General features: G+C 36.3%; 1 protein-coding gene across 2 annotated transcripts in view; it reads right to left on the bottom strand.

Moving 5' to 3' along the window:
• The window catches only part of col2a1b (collagen, type II, alpha 1b), a 91,558-nt gene that overhangs the window by 41,535 nt on the left and 29,371 nt on the right, over positions 1–20,652 (bottom strand). For both annotated transcript variants that reach the window (XM_061726707.1, XM_061726708.1), the window contains 13 exons: positions 17,168–17,266; positions 16,038–16,082; positions 15,680–15,778; positions 14,691–14,744; positions 14,390–14,497; positions 12,763–12,816; positions 10,800–10,898; positions 7,640–7,693; positions 5,742–5,840; positions 4,865–4,918; positions 4,335–4,388; positions 3,286–3,339; positions 1,979–2,032 (listed from right to left, as the gene is read on the bottom strand). In XM_061726707.1, coding sequence (XP_061582691.1) covers positions 1,979–2,032; positions 3,286–3,339; positions 4,335–4,388; positions 4,865–4,918; positions 5,742–5,840; positions 7,640–7,693; positions 10,800–10,898; positions 12,763–12,816; positions 14,390–14,497; positions 14,691–14,744; positions 15,680–15,778; positions 16,038–16,082; positions 17,168–17,266 — 927 coding nt within the window. The remainder of the gene's footprint in view (positions 1–1,978; positions 2,033–3,285; positions 3,340–4,334; positions 4,389–4,864; positions 4,919–5,741; positions 5,841–7,639; positions 7,694–10,799; positions 10,899–12,762; positions 12,817–14,389; positions 14,498–14,690; positions 14,745–15,679; positions 15,779–16,037; positions 16,083–17,167; positions 17,267–20,652) is intronic.

Here is a 20,652-nt window from a genome sequence, read left to right as displayed (position 1 = left end):
TCAAACGAGCCTTTCAGAGAGGCATTAAACTCTTCCATTTTCTTTAGTTTTTTTTCTTTTTTCATCCCTGATGGAAATTTCCTGATTCTGTCTCATTCTCTCGACATTGTGTGACAGTTTGTTCAGACTCCACCGTCTGGATCAGAGCAGCTTGTGTCTGCGCTTGGTCTGATCAGTTGTGTTGAACAACAGACATGCGCATCATTGCACATATATTTATTGATATGCACAGACTAGTACACATTTAGGTCTGTAATGGAACGTGACTGTTGATATTTATAAGGGAAAAAACGAAAAAAATTTGAAAAAAAAAAAAAAAAAAAAAAAAAAAAAACGGCCCATAGCGCGAGGCCCCTTGGGGCACGAGGCCCCCTTGGGGCGCGAGGCCCCTTGGGGCCTCCCCTTGGGGTGCGAGGCCCCTTGGGGCCTCCCCTTGGGGTGCGAGGCCCCGTGCGGGGGCACGGTTCGCACACCCCTTGCACACCCCTTGCAGCGGCCCTGACTCCAGCCCATAACCAATCTAGTGGTACCAGTCTGGTACCAGTTGTTGTCAGGTAAAAAACAAAATCAAATGGGCCGGGCCGGCCCGGGCCAAAAAAAAAAAAAAAAAATTTTTTTTTTTTTTTTTTTGCCCGGCCTGGCCCAAAATCACCATCGGCCCACCGGGCAAATGCCCGGTATGCCCGATGGCCAGTCCACCCCTGATGTCAGATGAAGCGTTCAAAACCATAACGAATGAGCCCTCTAGTGTATCTCTTTCTCTCCTTGAACAGGCTGTGTGCTGCAAAATGTGCTGCAATTGTGGGGCCAAATTTCCCGCGCTGGGCTGCAGATGTGACGTCACATGACGCTGCATGCGCGTTCTCCCCGTTCTCCCGTGCCGGCTTCGCTGTTGGCTGCAGTACCCCCGACGGCCGTTGTGGTGAAGGGTGGCGCTAATGAGTCTTATTTCTTAAAGGAGCCTCATGCTCCTTTAATGGCGATTTCTCTTTGTTCTTTTGGAGCCAAATAAACTATAACCACTTTTGGCAGTGGTAATTTCCGCGGAAAACTTAAGATGACATGTATTAACAGATTCTACTTGATATCATTTTAGCAAAATGCAGCATCTCTCGATTCATTTAAGATTTTTTTCTGGTTTTCTTTTTATCACTAGATATGTATGAGATAAGATGTTTTGTTATCTGGATACATGTACTTTGTATGTTATATTTTATTTTACACCAGGTGTTTTGAATTAATTTTTTCTTTCTCTATACCATGTGACCCCCTGGGGAGGGCTTAAAATGGGGCGTCTATTGTATCCACATTAAGTCTGAAGAAGAGCAAAATGCGCTTGAAACGTCACGTGTGATGTGCTAAATAAATCTGCACTGGGGAGCAGAAGTGTGCGGTCTCCTCTCTTGTTTTTTCCTTGTCAGAGATTTTTGACATATTTTTCTTTTTCTTGTTTCGGCTGAGCACATTACCTGATTATCTTATTTCAACTTAATGGTGATTTCTCTTTGTTATTTTGGAGCCAATTAAACTATAACCACTTTTGGCAGTGGTCATTTCTGCTGAAAAGTTAAGATGCCATGAATTAAAAGATTCTACTTGACATAATTTTAGCAAAATGCAGCATCTCTCGATTCATGCTTATACATTATAACATTACACTATAAGTGTGTGAATAATGGCCGCGTCTGTAAAAGGAAGATAATTTAATGCTAGAAAATTGCATTAATCTATAGAGCTATTTTTTAAGTAGTTAAGAACACACTTCTGGAATAAAGCAGTTAAAAATACTGATGCTGTCAGTCTTGAGAATAAAGTAAACGTACAGTATGTGCCATACCCAGTGTGACACATGATTAATGTGGCCAGAGTGGACAGAGTCCATTAATCTTTCTATCAAGTGTATAAAAGAATGCTGCCACTGTGTCTACCGGCACTTTGTGACCTTTAAAGCTATAGTTTGCCAGAAAAGTGCACCGACCTGGTCTCCGGGCTTGCCTCCCTCTCCAGGAGGACCAGGGGGTCCAGGAAGACCCTGATGAAAGGACAAAGGAAACAGTCAGGAAATATAATAATATAATAATAATATATCTTTATTTAAACTCGAAAAATCATTGAGGGCGAGCCCTCATTTACAATGACGTCGAGCAATACAAAAGTAAAAAAAACTAAAGACAGGGACAAAAATAGAACAACAAAAGAGCAGTCAATTAAACAAATATACAATTAATAAAATAATGTAACAATAAAATCAATTAAAACAGATACAAGCAGTGATTAAAAGATTTAAGATCAGGGATTTAAAATGACCAAAAGACACTAGTGAATTAATAAAGTGTTTTGTAATGCATCACAGCTCAAAACTCTAGACGTCTCTCTTGACTTCTCACTGATGATAATAACTATTAACAGTGTTCACCGATGAACCAGAAAAGACGGTTAAATATGTACTAAATACTCCTAACACCTGTTAACTTCAAACATCAATTATTATCTACAGGACTGACCATGATCAGACTTTTTTTGTTTGTTTTTTATACACACAAGAATATGAGTGATAACAGTAACAATATTTAGGTAACAACTAGGGCTGGGCGATATATCGCGATTTTAATATATATCGATATATTTTCAAACGCGATATGGTACGAGACAATATCGTTTATATCGATTTAATTTTTATTTTTTTTTATGATTTTGATATAGCTTATTTTGTGACAAATTGACTTGAATGTTTTATTTGAGATTTGCACAAATGTTTTGTTATTTGCACAACTGTCAACTCACTGTCTGCCTGTTACTGTCTACATTGTATTAATTGCACAGTGTATTTTAATTTAATGGTTATGCAGGAAAGGGATATTTGTTTTATTTTATTCAAGAAGCATTTTTATTCTATATATGCAGGCAGTTTATTTTTATTTCATTTGTTTTATACATTTTGATATTGTGCAGACCTCTGTTAATAAAGGTACCTTTGTATTAAAGGCTTTGTATTAAAACTGACTGTTTTTTTAAGGGTTTGCCTCAGAAAAAAATGAAGCTAACAGAGATGCTAACAGAGATGCTATGCTATAATGCTTTGGGGGAAACCCCAATTATGGCACAGAAAAAATATCGATATATATCGAGTATCGCCATTCAGCTAGAAAATATCGAGATATGACTTTTGGTCCATATCGCCCAGCCCTAGTAGCAACAAAGCTGCTAACATACTTAAACAGAAAAGTCTACATTGATATAACTGGACTTTAACAGACAAGTAGAGGTAAAGGAAGACGGACTCACCTGGAAACCTGAGGGGCCGGGCTGTCCTTGCTCTCCTCTCTCCCCAGCAGGGCCCTAAAACCACCACACACAACTCCAAATTGTCAAACTGAGTCATCAAGGGCAAATGAGATAAAAGAATCACACAGTGCTTGATGCAAGAGAACAAAAACATTGTAAAATTCCAATCTTAGCCAGGCACATTAGTGAAACGACCGTTCACTTTGTGAGACAAGCGCCAAATTTTGCACAAAGTAAGTTCTAGGTCTACTTTTTCAAAAAAGCCCATTAGCCACGCAAAAAAAACCCCAATATGGCTGCCGTTTTCCAAAATGGCTGCCACAAAAGCCGTTTTATGTGTTTTTTGACCTGGAATGTGATTGGAAAATCCAATTTTGATTATTCTGACATCAGACTATAATCTTGGGACCCCCCACCCCCTCCTCCATTAGCCATGCAAATAAAACAACAATATGGCTGCCATTATCCAGATAATATTAGTCAAAATTGGCCCGCCATCTTGAAAACTGGAAGCCATATTTCATTTTGTATTGACATCATAGAATTTGTTATGCCAAAACACATGCATTTGGATAAAGAGATCATTAAAATATGTTCAGCAATTCAAGTTCTACACTGACAACCTTGTTTTAGCTTTCATAAGACAGCCATCTTGAAAAACGGACGGCATCTTGGATTTTCAGGTGGCTAACGGGCTTTTTTGCATAAATAGGTACTAGGCAATGTTCATGCAAACTTTGGTGCTTGTCTCACAAAGTGAACGATTCTCCGAAAAACCTGACTTAATTTCCCTCACTACTATCTTGCTGTAAGATATGCAAACAATACAAAATGAACAATATATCATGCAATGTGACAGGCTGGATCTTAAAATGCCCAGACATAATGTAAGTGTAAAGGGTTTTTTTTCCCAGACAAAGCTATTGTAGAAGGAGTCTGCAAAATTGAGGTACTGAAGGGTGTTTCTGAGTGCAGACTTGAAGAAAAGGCAGAGATAATATCAGTGTTTAAGCTATACAGAGTCAGATGGAGGAGATGGAGATACGTACGGCTGGGCCAGGGGGTCCGGCAGAACCGGTCTCTCCATCTTTGCCGGGCAGACCCTGGGGAGAGGGAACAGATGGATATCACGAGTTAAGCCACAGCAAAAGGTGATGAGATTAGCCAGACAAACGTTTGAGAGTGATAACTGAGCTTTGCAGCTTCTCGTGGGAGCGGAGCTAAAATAAACCAGCAGATCAATGAACTATCTAAACATCATATTTCATTCAAATGTACCATCTCCATAGTGTGAAAATACAGAGTGGTTTTATATTGGTCTCTAAATAGTACGTTGTAGACTCAAAAAGACTTCCTGATTATTTCATGGTTGATATAAATCTGTTTTTTTTTTTTCTACATCGGTGTGCCAAACAATCAGATAATGATTTAGTTTAACAGTGTAACTGTATATTACCAGAGCCAATCAAAATCCACACGAAGATGGAAGTGTGTTACTTCCATTTAGGAGGATTTCACTGGCCCTGAACTCCAAATAGCACAACTTTTATTGCCTTTTTATGACCAAACGTTAACTTACTCTCAGACCGGGAGCTCCCAGCAGTCCTTTCTCGCCAGACTTGCCACCTTCACCCTGGTAAAAGCAGAGATACAATCCTTAAGTCAGTCAAAATCTACTACTCCTGTTCCACTTCAGAGGTGTCAAGTAACGAAGTACAAATACTTTGTTACCTTACTTAAGTAGAAATTTTGGTTATCTATACTTCACTGGAGTAATTATTTTTCAGACGACTTTTTACTTTTACTCCTTACATTTTCACACAATTATCTGTACTTTTTACTCCTTACATTTTAAAAACAGCCTCGTTACTCTATTTCATTTCGGCCTTTAAAAAAAAAAAATCCAGTTAAATTGTGAATTTGGTTGTGGTTGTGGCAAAACGAAGGATGTTCTTGTCCAGTTTTGTTCTTACATCCGTTCCCTCAGATTCCTGCAACTAAACTTGGATGTACATTCCAATAAAGGTTAGGATAAATGATAACATGCCTCTGAAGTTTGACTTTTTGCACCATTACAATACTTATAGGCAACTAGTCATCATATCTTATGCTCTCTGAAACACATGTTAATGCTCAATAGTACACATATATGGTTCTTTAATATATTTGCATTATACTAAGATGCATTCATTTCAATGGCTTTTGTCCTTAATGGCTTTTTTCCCCCTTACATTACTTTTAATTTTATACTTTAAGTAGTTTTGAAACCAGTACTTTTATACTTTTACTTGAGTAAAAAACTTGAGTTGATACTTCAACTTCTACAGGAGTATTTTTAAACTCTAGTATCTATACTTCTACCTGAGTAATGAATGTGAATACTGAAGACACCTCTGGGCCTAAATGTGACATCCCGGCTTCAAAGACAGCACATACTTTGCCACACATGTACTTACAGTTGCTCCCTTGGGTCCGGGGAATCCCATGACACCGGGCTGTCCACGGGCCCCCTGAGGGCCGGGGGGTCCTGGACGACCGTCCTCTCCTGAAGCTCCCTAGTGAAGAACAGTCAGTTCACTTACAGACAATAAAACAATAAAACCTTTTATAAAACAAAGAGGATGGATGGTGAGCTACTTCAGGACAAATGTACTACAGGACTGTCTCAGAAAATTATAATATTGTGATAAAGTTCTTTATTTTCTGTAATGCAATTAAAAAAACAAAAATGTCATACATTCTGGATTCATTACAAATCAACTGAAATATTGCAAGCCTTTTATTATTTTAATATTGCTGATTATGGCTTACAGTTTAAGATTAAGATTCCCAGAATATTCTAATTTTTTTAGATAGGATATTTGAGTTTTCTTAAGCTGTAAACCATGATCAGCAATATTAAAATAATAAAAGGCTTGCAATATTTCAATTGATTTGTAATGAATCCAGAATGTATGACATTTTTGTTTTTGTAATTGCATTACAGAAAAATCACAATATTCTAATTTTCTGAGACAGTCCTGTATATGCAACTGAGCAGTCTATCCCAGAACACCAGCAGCAGCCGGTCACAGCAGCCGCGTGGCTGCCGTGTTTGTTCTCTGTTCCAGAACCAGAGAACAACCACAACTGTTGCAGCATCATTTCTTTTAGGCCTGGCATATTACACACTAACATCATCCACCATACCAGCAAGCAGTGTGTACCACAGGACAGTCTGGAAAACAACCAGAATCTGACAAATGTACAGTAAATCTGTTCATGTTATTATACAACTGTGAACAAATGATTTTGGCAGGAAATGTGTTCTTGGAATAAAGAAGATGCTCAGTGAACAGGACGCAATGGAGTCTGGTGGTTTGGAGATGGATGGATAGATGATTTTTTTTTTATATTTTAGGTTTCAGAAGATAAAAATTGTAAACAAATGGAAAAAAAGGAAGAAAAAAAAAAGGTTTCGCGCTGCGTTCCCTTAGCCAGGAAAAAGGACCTCAAATCTGGGAACGATGAAACACCGGAATTGACTCTGCTCCGGTTACAGTTTGACAATTTTGAAAACCAGTAAGCGCTGCTGTTGGGGTTTGAAGTTGTTTGTTCGTTTTTATTTATTTCGAACATAAAAAAAAACAAGAAAAAAAGCTAAGAGAAACAAATACAGGTGGGCATTCCACCTCATAAAGAAAAGAAAAAAACACATCAAAAAACATATTTCAGTTACATGTTCGAAAAGGAGTGGGAGGAAGTATAAATGTATTTAATCCCACCCCCTTTCCACAACTAAACATAAATGATATGCCTGTATTTACGTTTTATACTATACACTAATTTGTATAAATAAATATATATAATTTTTACAAAAATAACCTGTTTAAAACCAAATGTAAGCTCTATCATAAATATAATATACAGTAACTATGATATAAATATAACTATGATATAAATAAAGTTGGGACTGGTGAGGTTCCTCTGACTTTCAGAGACAAACATTTCTGCCTAAAAGCCGGAAATGTCAACTTCCCAGTTCCAACGGAACACGTCATCATTGCTATCATCAGGACCAGGATCCCTGTGTGACAATCAAAGTGAAACTGAAAAATGCCTGAGCTCGCGTCATTCGTGAACTCGAGGTGAGTGCAGAAACAAACAGAAGTAGAGGCCCGGAGGATAATGATCTCCATTTCCTTTTGACGAAACCGTTTATGAGTCATTTCATGAGAGTACATTTGGTAAAATTAGATCCAAAGATTGAAAAAAAGAACGTCCACAGATGTCTCCCACTGTGCAGTAATTGACAAAGCAACTAATAAATCACTGGAGTAACTGCTTGAAGAAGAAAAAAAAAAGAAGCACTTACAGAGGGTCCAACTTTGCCTTGAGGTCCGGCGTCACCGGGGCGACCAGTCAGACCCTAACAGAGAAGAAAAGCAGAAGCACAGTCGTAATGTGGATGAGTCATGATACTACTCTACGAAGGCATGCACACATCCCTGCAGGGAGCTGCATTTACTCCACTGATTGGCCCCGTCACTAGCCAGGAAAATGACAATGAAGGCATGAATGCGAGAGCAATAAAGGTTACCGACACTCGCTCTGTGCAAATAGGGATATTTGCTGTGAGATGGTTCATAAAAGGGAATAGCTTGAGGAGGAAGTGCAGTTGCTGTCTAATGAGAAGCAAAACTCATTTAATTTTCAGCATACGTGTAATTAAAGAAAAGGTAATTCAACTTCCATAACAGCAGTACTGGAGTTGAGGGGGGAAGAGGGGGGATGGCATCCCCCCTGAAATAAAAACGGTCAAAATCATCCCCCTTGTAAAACTGCCATCCCCCCTTTCCATCCCTTATGTCATTTCATTAATGAATGTGGTTTTACTGCTATTTCAACATTTAGAGTCATCACCAGAAAAATAACACCAGAAAAATAACTTATTTGACCATTTTTACCCGTTTCAAGTAGATTTTCACTTGAAATAGGTAGAAAAATCTATCTAATCGATTTATCTTCTCATTACAAGCAAAAAAATCTTGTTCCACATGCAGATTTTTCTACTTATTTTAAGTGAAAATCTACTTGAAACAGGTGAAAATTGTTGTTTTTTCCAGTGATGAGTCTTGTTTTAAGTGTAATGAGATTTTTTTTTTTACTAAAAATGAGACATTTTAACTAGAAATAAGACAAATATTCTTGTTAAGATTTTGAGTTTTCGCAGTGATCCATTTTACTTATCCTGTGAAGGACAGAATAATATTGATAAGTTCAGAAAACTGTTTTTTATTGTTGTGTTTTGATGTATTTGATGTAAGCCCAGTGGATATTTAAAGCTTACAGAAGGCTGCATTTAACTGCTGCTATGTCATTCCTGCAGTGTTTCTGCAGGTGTTTTGGTCACTGCTATTATTTGTAATATATTACAGTATATTATTTGTAATCAGCACAAATTATCTGTCCCCATATGATAAAATCCACCATCCCCCCTGATGTTTTTTTACAACTCGAGTACTGCATAACAGGGAATAACAATTATCTTGAGGAGAAGCACAAACACCAGGAAAACAGCTGTGTCTTCTGGTGTTCTGAATGAGTTTTGTGGACAGATTTTTAAGTTTAACAACTTTACAAACATACTCTGTTTGCAGGCTGTAGGCATACTACTTTATCTGCAACAAGGACTTGTGGTAGAGAGAATTGTGCCAGATTTTGAAAAGTGCCTCAGGTGAGTCAGTTGGGATTTTATGACAAAAAAGTGAATAAAAAATTGGGAGGTGACAATTCTGGGAGAAATATGGCACCAAACCTCTGTTAACCAACCCCTCATTTCTGCTTGTAGTAAACAATTCATGGTGACGTTTAGTGCCACCAGAACACGCATCCTTTAATGCCTGTAGCGGAAAATGTGCAGTAAAAACACAAGGCAGTAATTTTGGAATATATCATTTTGAAAGCTGACGTTTGTCAAATCTCTGCCGCTCGGAGGAGTCGCACATGATGGCTTTTTTATGACGTACAATAACTTGTGGTGTTTTCTGCACACATTTGACACACTATGTATGTTAGGACACACATAATAGTGTTTAAAATGCTGTTATTTATACAGTGGAACACTATACACTGCAAAAACTCAAAATCTTAACAAGAATATTTGTCTTATTTCTAGTTAAAATGTCTCATTTTTAGTAAAAAAAATCTCATTACACTTAAAACAAGACTCATCACTGGAAAAAAAAAAAATTTCCCCTGTTTCAAGTAGATTTTCACCTAAAATAAGTAGAAAAATCTGCCAGTGGAACAAGATTTTTTTGCTTGTAATGAGAAGATAAATCTTGTCCCACTGGCAGATTTGTCTACTTATTTCAAGTGGAAATGTACTTGAAACAGGTGAAAATTGTCAAATAACAAGTTTTTTTTCTGGTAATGACTCTTGTTTTAAGTGTAATGAGATTTTTTGACTAAAAATTAGACATTTAAACTAGAAATAAGACAAATATTCCTGGTAAGATTTTGAGTTTTTGCAGTGTAGAATCCAGGGTTTTGATATCTTGACTCATCCAAGGGTCTAAAACTGATGAAATTTTGGCCTCCTCTAATTAACCTCTGTACTACTAGGAGACATATGAACAGCTAAAATAACTTAATAGGACTTGGACTTCAACCCAAAGTATAACAGTCAATATTCCAAAGGATAGATCAAATGTCACTATTTGTTTTGTACTTATATCTGCAGTTTTAAAGATTGCTATTTCAGTAGGATTTAAAGAAGAGGCGTCAATTGGGTATGAAGGTACGGCAGCCGCCACACCTTGGCTTCAAGGGAAAATGTAAATGTTTGTTTTTAAATACATTTATGGAATTACTCTGTGTCTATTTGTATTGATTATTCTATTTCTTAATATATATAGAATAACTACAAATGCAAATCAGAACAACATGATCGATTTCACTAGTTATTACACTGCAAAAACTCAATCTTAACAAGAATATTTGTCTTATTTTGTCGTTAAAATGTCTCATTTTTAGTCAAAAGATCTCATTAAACTTAAAACAAGAGTCATCACCAGAAAAATAACTTGTTATTTGACAATTTTCACCTGTTTCAAGTAGATTTTCACTTAAAATAAGTAGAAAAATCTGCCAGTGGAGCAAGATTTTTTTGCTTGTAATGAGAAGATAAATCTTGTTCCACTGGCAAATTTTCCTACTTATTTCAAGTGAAAATTTACTTGAAACAGGTGAAAATGGTCAAATAACTAAAAATGAGACATTTTAACTAGAAATAAGACAAATATTCCTGGTAAGATTTTGAGTTTTTGCAGTGAGCGAGACTGCATTTGAAAAAGTTCCAATGTTCTTGACCACACAGATAAGCTACATAGCAGACTTCTGTGATGAGTATTTGCTGGACGTGTTGATTGATACTCTAGTTAAGTTCTGTGACTTGTAACCTTGCCATACCTTAGCTTTGACTGAATTGACGCCACTGATTTAAAGCCTTTTTCTGCAGAGGAGAAACGTACCCTGGCACCAGGAAGACCAGACTCTCCAGGACGGCCCGGGTCACCACCGGCACCCTTGGGACCGCTGGCTCCAGGGGATCCTCGCTCCCCGGGGGCTCCCTGTTCAAGGAGAAAGAGAACAAAGCAGTTGGTCAGTCACTGAAGAGGTAACAGTTTTCAAACCAGAGGAAATGAGTTTCTCCTTTAATAGTGTGCAGAAGCTTCATTGACCTGCTGGGAGATGGGAAGATTAAATTCTGATAGATTCATTTTGGTTTAAATGAAACTGTCCATGGGAAGATAATGTTAAATGAGATGTTGGCTTAGGTGATAGGGGAGATGTAGGTCAGTGGTGCGCGACGGCGCTGTGAGCTATACTGCCACCTGGTGGCCACATGGTAGAGTACACGGTGTTACTGCAGATGGCAGCTCTATGTGAAGTCCTGAGAAAATAAGAGTCCTTATTTCCATATCTGTCTCCAAAAAGATTAAAAAGGTTCTTCAGGAACTCATTAGCGAGGCACTGATGTGGATTCAGTCTGAACCGGCGAGGAGGCACAAGACTCATTATGCGCATCGTCAACCGTATTATTTTATTATCTGAGGGCGGCTTGGTGCAAATCAACTTGGAAATGAGAAGTGAGAAGTATCATGAGATTTAAAAAAAAGTAATCTAATTAGACACACCTGAATCACTGAAATTAGCAGAATAAAGAAGATGGACATTATTTAACCTGCTTTATTGATTTTTTTTTGAGTCAGCCCTCATCAGAATGTATTGCTTATTACAGTTTCTCATTAAAGATAAATATAAGATTAAAAGTGACACCATCATGTCATGTTTTTTTCATTTTTAAATGATTAGTTTAAGTTCTAGTTTTTGTGGAAACCTTTAAAGAAAAAAACACATAATATATAGACTGTATAATAAGCAACTGTAGCCACCCGTGTGCAATAAACCTGTCTCTTTGTAAGTGCAATAACCGCTAAATACCTCACTTATTTTTGAAAATATTTGTAAATATTTTGTAAATATTATCCGTTTTTTTTTTTTTTTTTTTTTTGGTGTTTACTATTTTTTTCTCTCTTGTACATACTCTTTTTCTACTTTTTATATTGCTCTTTTTTATTATTTAACTATTTTTTTTTTTTTTTTTTTTTTGTGTGTGTTTTGGCTGCTGCACGACTGAATTTCTCCTCTGGGAGATCAATATAGTCTTCTATTCTATTCTATTCTATATCACTGACAGTGTTCATTCATAGACCCTTTTTCATTTATGCAAAAAAACTAAAAAAAGCAAGTAAATCTAATTTAGTAGAAACTCTTTCGTCTTGGTTTTTTGATTTCCATCCCTTAAATAGAAAACTTCTAAGAGTTAACACAATATTTAAATATAAATAAGAATAAGAGAAAAATAAAATGTTTTTCAAGGTTCAGTGAGGGCTTTGACTTACTGTATATGTTTACACAATTATTAATCTAAAATATGCTTTTTTTACCTCTAACAGGTGACTTTGCTCATTTTCAGCTGGCCTATACTAACAGTATTTTAAGAAGACTATATCTCATTTATTTGTTTCTCACTTTCCTCCAAGAAGCCTGGACAGATGTTTATTCCCTACAAATACCGGCCTCTAGGACACTTCCTGGCTTTTATTGTTATAATTCTTCTTTAAAATGACTTCCAATAAATTAACAAAGCCGTCAAATAAATGAGAACTGTCACCAATTCTTGTTCCTGAATGTACATTTTCTGAAAATTGCTTTTCCACATGACAGTTCTGCAGGTTCAGGCCAAAACAGACCAGTCAGAGCCGTGCAGATAAGAATAACACATGACAGGGATTTATGTTTTAACTCACAAAAAAATGTGCAATTATTGGTTAGACATGAGGTTGATAAAATCCCATCTAAAACTGCTCTATCTCTGTCAGAAATTAAACCTTTTACCATGAGTTATAGTGTAAATGTGACGAAACTCACCTTGGGACCAGCCAGACCATCTTGACCAGGGAAACCGCGGTTTCCAGGGGCTCCCTGGAAAGAAAAATACTCAATCTGAGCTTTTTTTGTTTCCATAATAACAAGCAGAACCTTGTCCTGCTACATGCAGACTATGAAGATGCTTATAGTCACAAACTAGGAGGTCCCCTTCGATATACAGAATTAGGGAAGAAATAAAATGACGTCTCTTTCCTTATTAGTCAAGGGGCAACTTTATAAAAGAGCCTCCGTTAAGACTTTTGCTCACATGTCTGGGTAAAGTTTGACAACCTATTTTTTTTGTTAGAACAAATCTATAGAAGGAATTTTAGGGGTGTTGTCATCTTGAATTTTTTAGCTGGTGACCACTAGAGGCGCTAGAATATTCAAGTTCTCAATTCAGGCATATGGTCAGTTTTGGTCAACGTGTACAATTTTGTATGCATAATTGTCAAGATTAAAACATTGTATATCTAAGGAAATAGGTAAAACAATACTAAAAAAGCCTTTATGAATCATATTGTAATATTTTAGCCAATATTGGATACAAAATATCACTTTTTTATAGACGTTTTTGACACAGGATTTCATAGAAAATGAGTTTCACTGTAAAAAAAAAAAAAAAGAAAATGCTTATTATGTGTGTTAAAAACGCCTATAAAAAAGTCATATTTTCTCACCAATATTGGACAAAATATAGCAATACAATTAGAAAAAATGTTCAATTGATGTTTTATCCATTTCCCTAAATATACAATCTTGAACATTGAAGATTTTGCATATAAACTGTACATTTTGACCATTATTGTGACCATATGCATGAATTTGAATGTTACAGCGTCACCAGCAAAAAAATCCAAGATGACAACACCCCTATTATTCCTCCTAGGGGTTCCTTCTAACAAAAAAACAAGGTTGTCAAACTTTATCTATCTATCTATGGAAACATTGGTATGGGTGCCTTTTAAGACTCTCTGAATAAGACTATGTTTTTATGTGTTTATGTAGTTGTTATTTATTTTTTATGTTGTATGTCTTGATATTGGGTCTAGAGCCCGTAATAAAGTTTATATATTTACCCAGAAGCGTGAGCATAGTTATCAATCTTAGGGTTTGTCCCCTGACTATATGGCCCACTGAGAATCACTAACATTATGAGTGTTTCTTTCTTGTCAGTTTATTAGTTTTTAGCTCAGCTGGCATCAGAAAATTTTATATTACTTGGTTAGATAAATGTTTCTAGCTCAGCTTGACTTTTAACTTTAACTAATTTATTCTTAAAATGTAACAGTTTAATACCTCGGCCCAAATCATCTTGAAGGGTTTGATCAAACTATCTTCCACGAGCCCCCCAAAAAAGCTAGAAACACCCCTAAAAACAGTCAAATTCTAACTAATATTGAAACTAATAATAAATAAATCTGTCTCAAGATGGCACCGGTTATACATAAGAGCCATTTATGTTAATCAAACACAATTTTTCTACATTTAAAATGTTGAAACAGTGTCATGTTCAATAATATAACTTGTTTTGAATATGCAGTGACAGGAGTGACCTGATTATGAATGAGTGAAGCGCTATGCACGTAGAGAAGAACGTGGTTTCCACTGATATGATGCTACTTACTCTCTCCCCGGGAGGTCCCAGGGGTCCGGCAGCACCCGGCTCTCCCCTGGGTCCTCTCTTGCCTTCTTCTCCTTGAGGGCCTAGGGGCCCCTGAAGACCCACTGGTCCCTGTTACCAAAACACACAGAGAAATGAGAACAGGGGATTTTTAAAATTGTTACTTTTCCAACCGTATCAGAAAACCTAGCAGTATATATTTCACTTATACACTTTTAGGTTTAGAAAACAGCTTTCAATCAGTGCTAAAATCCGGCTGTATGGATGAATCTTAAAGAAATAAATATGCAAAAAGAAAACTTACAATTTCTCCTTTTGGCCCAGCTTCTCCCTTGAATCCTGGAATACCGGGATCGCCCTATAGGAAGATGCATTACACAGAGAGAAGGAGCATAAGAAAAAATCTGTGAATGTTTTTTTTTTTTTAGTGATAACCAGAGGTGTCAAGTAACAAAGTACAAATACTTTGTTACCTTACTTAAGTAGAAATTTTGGTTATCTATACTTCACTGGAGTAATTATTTTTCAGACGACTTTTTACTTTTACTCCTTACATTTTCACGCAATTATCTGTACTTTTTACTCCTTACATTTTAAAAACAGCCTCGTTACTCTATTTCATTTAGGCCTTTAAAAAAAAACTATCCAGTTAAATTGCTCCATCCGGATAGAGTGAATTTGGTTGTGGTTGTTTCAGATGTTCTTGTCCAGTTTTGTTCTTACATCCGTTCCCTCAGATTCCTGCAACTAAACTTGGATGTACATTCCAATAAAGGTTAGGATAAATGATAACATGCCTCTGAAGTTTGACTTTTTGCACCATTACAATACTTATAGGCAACTAGTCATCATGTCTCCTGCTCTCTGAAACACATGTTAATGCTCAATAGTACACATATATGGTTCTTTAATATATTTGCATTATATTAAGATGCATTAATTTTCAATGGCTTTTGTCCTTAATGGCTTTTTTCCCCCTTACATTACTTTTACTTTTATACTTTAAGTAGTTTTGAAACCAGTACTTTTATACTTTTACTTGAGTACAAAACTTGAGTTGATACTTCAACTTCTACAGGAGTATTTTTAAACTCTAGTATCTATACTTCTACCTGAATAATGGATGTGAATACTTTTGACACCTCTGGTAATAACTTATAATTTTGGAAATGTGGTAAGCAGTAAATACATTGGGAACTGAGCAATGTGAATTGCATTCATGAGTAGATTTATTCCAAGAAACCTATCTCAGATAAAATCTTTTGCTTCATGAATAAGTGAGTGAGTACGTACGGATGTTCCCTTTGGTCCGAGAGGTCCAGTTGCTCCCTGAGGCCCTGGAGGCCCACGAGGTCCAGGGAAACCAGGGGCACCAGCGATACCAGGAGCACCCTAGGATAACAGGGAGAGCAGTTAGTGGTAACCATCAGCACGTAACAGGTCATTTAACTGTAGGTAAAGAGTGACTGAGCAAAAATCTACATGCACAGTCTCAAATATTCAAGAAAAAAAAGGCCAGCATGATTTAAGATAGGCTGTAGTGCTGGCCTTCATTTCAGATGTATTCATAATATATATCGTGTGCATCTTCTTCTGCATCTCAAATAAGAGGGAAGCAGTTTCCAATAAACAGAAGTAACAACAAACTTACAGATGAGCCTTTAGATCCAGGGATACCGTCAGTACCAGGGTTGCCCTGCAATGACATCGAGATTAAAATAAGTAAATACAGTGTAAAATATGGTCCTCGTGGTTAGGCCTTGTCCCAGGACTGACTGGTCCAATAACCAGGCTTTACTAAAACAGTTCTGACATGTACTGAATGACTTTTCCTAGACAAGTAGAGAAAGATAACACATAACAGGTAAAACATAATTGTTAGCTGAGTCCTAACGGAGTACGTCAAACGGTGCATACTGAGAAATAAAAGATGGCGACAGATGTTTTAAATGTATTACACTACAGGTTTTTTCTGTTATAACCAATAATCGAGTTGAGGGGGGATGAGGGGGGATGGCATCATCATCATCATCCCTCCTGAAATAAAAACGGTCCAAATCATCCCCCCTGTAAAACTGCCATCCCCCCTTTCCATCCCTCATGTCATTTCATCAATGAATGTGGTTTTACTGCTATTTCAACATTTAGAGTCATCACCAGAAAAATAACACAAGAAAAATAACTTATTTGACCATTTTCACCTGTTTCAAGTACATTTTCACTTGAAATAAGTAGGAAAATCTGCCAGTGGAACAAGATTTATCTTCTCATTACAAGCAAAAAAATCTTGTTCCACTGGCAGATTTTTCTACTTATTTTAAGTGAAAATCTACTTGAAACAGGTGAAAATTGTTGTTTTTTTCCAGTGATGAGTCTTGTTTTAAGTGTAATGAGATTTTTTTACTAAAATGAGACATTTTAACTAGAAATAAGACAAATATTCTTGTTAACATTTTGAGTTTTTGCAGTGATCCATTTTACTTATCCTGTGAAGGACAGAGTCATATTGATAAGTTCAGAAAAGTGTTTTTTATTGTTGTGTTTTGATGTATTTGATGTAAGCCCAGTGGATATTTAAAGCTTACAGAAGGCTGCATTTAACTGCTGCTATGTCATTCCTGCAGTATTTCTGCAGGTGTTTTGGTCAGTGCTATTATTTGTAATATATTATATTATTTGTAATCAGCACAAATTATCTGTCCCCATATGATAAAATCCACCATCCCCCCTGATTTTTTACTTTTAGTACTGGTCATAACTGATGTTTACTACATGACTTACAGAAGCGCCAGAGGGTCCCGGTGATCCAGGCGTGCCAGACTCTCCACGGGGTCCCTGAGCACCCTCGGGTCCGCGAGCACCAGTAGGTCCAGCTTCTCCCTGATGGCCAAAGAAGACGAGAGATTGACGGTTAAATCAAGATATAAGGCAGCTTAAGTGTAAATGATCAGCGCACATCAGAAAAACAAAACAAACGAAAAGAAAAAAAACTAAAAGAAAGTATAAGGTATAATGACTCTGGAGGTGCTGAACATTTAAAACTATTGCATATCGCATGCAACTATTAAGTAGAAGATGGGGCCTGTTATCAAAATTAAACAGTGGAGCGAAAACTACGTAAGCAAAATCCCCAAATCCCATTCCTGCCTTGCTAATAACTGCTCAACAGTAGGGATGGGCGGTATGGACTAAAAAATGTATCACGATAATTTCTGGCCTTTATCCTGATAACGATAAAAATGACGATAAAAAAAATACCAATACAAAAACGTCATCAATGGGAATTTATCTTTCTTTCTTTCTTTCTTTCAGGCTCATTTCTTTCTCTTTCTTTCATTCTGGCTCATATCTTTCTTTCTTTCTATCTTTCTTTCTTTCTCATATCTTTTTTTCTCATATCTTTCTTTCTTTCTTTCTCATATCTTTCTTTCTTTCTGGCTCATTTCCTTCCTTCCTTCCTTCCTTCCTTCCTTCCTTCCTTCCTTCCTTCCTTCCTTCCTTCCTTCCTTCCTTCCTTCCTTCCTTCCTTCCTTCCTTCCTTCCTTCCTTCCTTCCTTCCTTCCTTCCTTCACGTACGTTGTGCGTGGATTTAACACAGAACCATAAATCAGTTTTACACAAAAACGTCATCAACGGGAATTTATCGTTTTTACCGTGAGATGACAAATTCTTACCGTGAGGAATTTTTTTGACGGTTTATCGTGAACGGTAAAATATCACCCATTCCTACTCAACAGTCCCAGCATCACACCAGCATCCACCTGCTGGCTCTGAAGCTACGGTTCAGGACACGGGTTTAAATTGCTGTTGACCAATCCCAATAACTCGGTGTAGGTGATGAGAGCAGAGCCACTCGATACTAAACTACAAGTAATAATAATAATAATACATTTTATTTATATAAGTTATGAACTTGTTACTTATAGTAAGTATTTGTTATATAATGATCACAGCCTCAGATTACAATTAACAATTACTTAAATGCTCACATTAAGGCTGGGCGATTTGGACAAAATAAAATCCAGATTTTTTTCTCTGAAAACCCGATTTCGATTTCGATTTTTTTGGTAAAACTACAAAAGACAATGGAATAAATTGTTTCAAATATTTTATCTTTATTTTTAAAGAAAAATAGCAAACAAATTTCCCTATTGGGAATGAAGTGCAATTGAAAGATACTGTAAATCCTCCTTGAGTTTAGTTAAGTGACAACATTTACAATTACAATTTTCTTTACAAAGATGACTAGACGAGCTCCGTCTGTAATGCAGCCAGCTGCAAAAAAAGGAAAATTGATTTTCCGATTTTCCTTTTTTTAACATCGTCTTGATTAACAAATCCGATTTAGATTTAAAATCGATTAATCGCACAGCCGAACATGTTCAGCAGATGGGAGGATTCTTCTGTCAAATCCTTACAGAGCCATGTCAGAAAAACATAATCTGTGTCAATAATAGTGGTGTTTAATGATTGTAAATGAACCCGTAAAATGCAGCTGCATTAAAAGGTTTTGTAGCCAAAATCTTTTTTTTGTATAAAAATTTTAAAAAGAAAACTCCCGCACACCCTCTTCTCACCGTACTCATCGTACAAAAGGCATCCTTTTTGATGCCTTGAAAAAGCTCTATGACGGAAACGTTGGCCCAATAAACACGAGTACGGTGAGAAGAAGGTGTGCGGGAGTTTTCTTTTTAAAATTGGCTGCAGATTTCCTCCTCCGACGCACCTTTCTGCATATCCGGTGTGCTAAAAGTTTTCTACTTCGGTTTGTATAAAAATAAAATTAATACAATCTGTGTCAGCATTTAGGTTAAACTGAAAATCACGACTGTGAAAGCTAAAAGAAATATGAAAGAGGAACTTTTATGAACTTGTATGGCTGAAATAAAAGAAAAAAAGGCAACTAAGCATGTATTTGTCATAAAAGGTTTGTATTTAGGTTATTATTACTAAGAAAATAACTTTTTCTAAAATTACTTTATACTTTATTTTCACATATTTACGACTCCAGTAGTGTAAAAAGGCGAACAATAACAGAGCAGTCAAAAAATGTGCATTCTTGAAGAAGTAACTCTTGGATTTGTGGATGTAACAGTGGGGTCTAAACTGGGCAGGTTGGGGTTCAGCTGTGTAAAAGGCGTGTTACAAATGAAGTTGGACGGTTAGAGATGATTGTGACTACTGAGCTAACGTTAAGGTGCTCCTTATGCTGTAAGTAAATATTCTGCATTCACAGGCAGAGATTGGCTCTTATCTTCTTTCAATCAAGAGATCCAGCTCGTCTCATAGTGTTAGCTCAGGGAATTATAATGATAATATAGAATATATTCATTTACATCAGAATTAATACTGGAAGAACAGCAATAGCAAAATATTTACATTCATGTTAAAATACAATATTTTGATGATTATTTAATTTATTATTCATTTTTGTTCTAGTATTAATAGACATATGTTAAATGATTTTGAATGATTTAATTTATTGATCATATGATGGAGAGAAGGAGAGAGGGGTGTGCTGTTGTTTTTATTTGTATTTACTTATTTATTTATTTTTTCTTTTTTTTTCCTTTTTTTAATTTTTTTTCTTTTTCTTATTTTTTTCTCTTATTATTTATTTATTTTGGTTTAATTAATGTTATGAAAAGTAAAAAAAAGGGGGGAAATATTGATAATTATATTGTTATTGTAAATCTTATTTTTTTCTTTTTTAATGCCCTCAATAAAGATATCTACAAAAAAAAAATACAATATTTTCTTTTCTCGTTAAAGTTATTCCACATTGGGATAAGATTTTGTAAAAGTTAAGTGCTGACGATGATAATATAAATAAGGGTTAGGATTACATAAATCTACGACTTCCTCCTAATCCTTTTGGACATGTTTTGGTTGCCTGTGAGGCTTGTTGATTTGCTTTTGTTTTTTTCATTTATAAGTATTTGTTTTTACTTGTCTATATATATATAGAATATATATAGAATCAGAATTAAAATCCACACTCGTGACCTCAGCCACCAGCCCACATTGACTGGTCAATCAGCCGTTTCCATTCAGCTTCTTCGATTAGTAAATCTAACAGAGCTCACTCTTAAAACTGTCTCGGCCTACATAACTTGGCTATTTTGTTTCTAAACTTCTGCACAACTCATCATCCCCAGATTCCCCTTTTCAAACTGCGTCCGACTCAGACGATGTCATCTTTGCCACTGATCCTGCTCTCGTCTGGACACTGAAGGTGGTTGTGCTCTTGTTGCCTCAGGGATGAC

Source organism: Cololabis saira, chromosome 8 (genome assembly GCF_033807715.1).
Source record: "Cololabis saira isolate AMF1-May2022 chromosome 8, fColSai1.1, whole genome shotgun sequence".
NCBI lineage: Eukaryota > Metazoa > Chordata > Actinopteri > Beloniformes > Belonidae > Cololabis > Cololabis saira.
The sequence above is the reverse complement of the archived record's forward strand: the minus strand, read 5'-3'. Positions and strand labels throughout refer to the sequence as shown.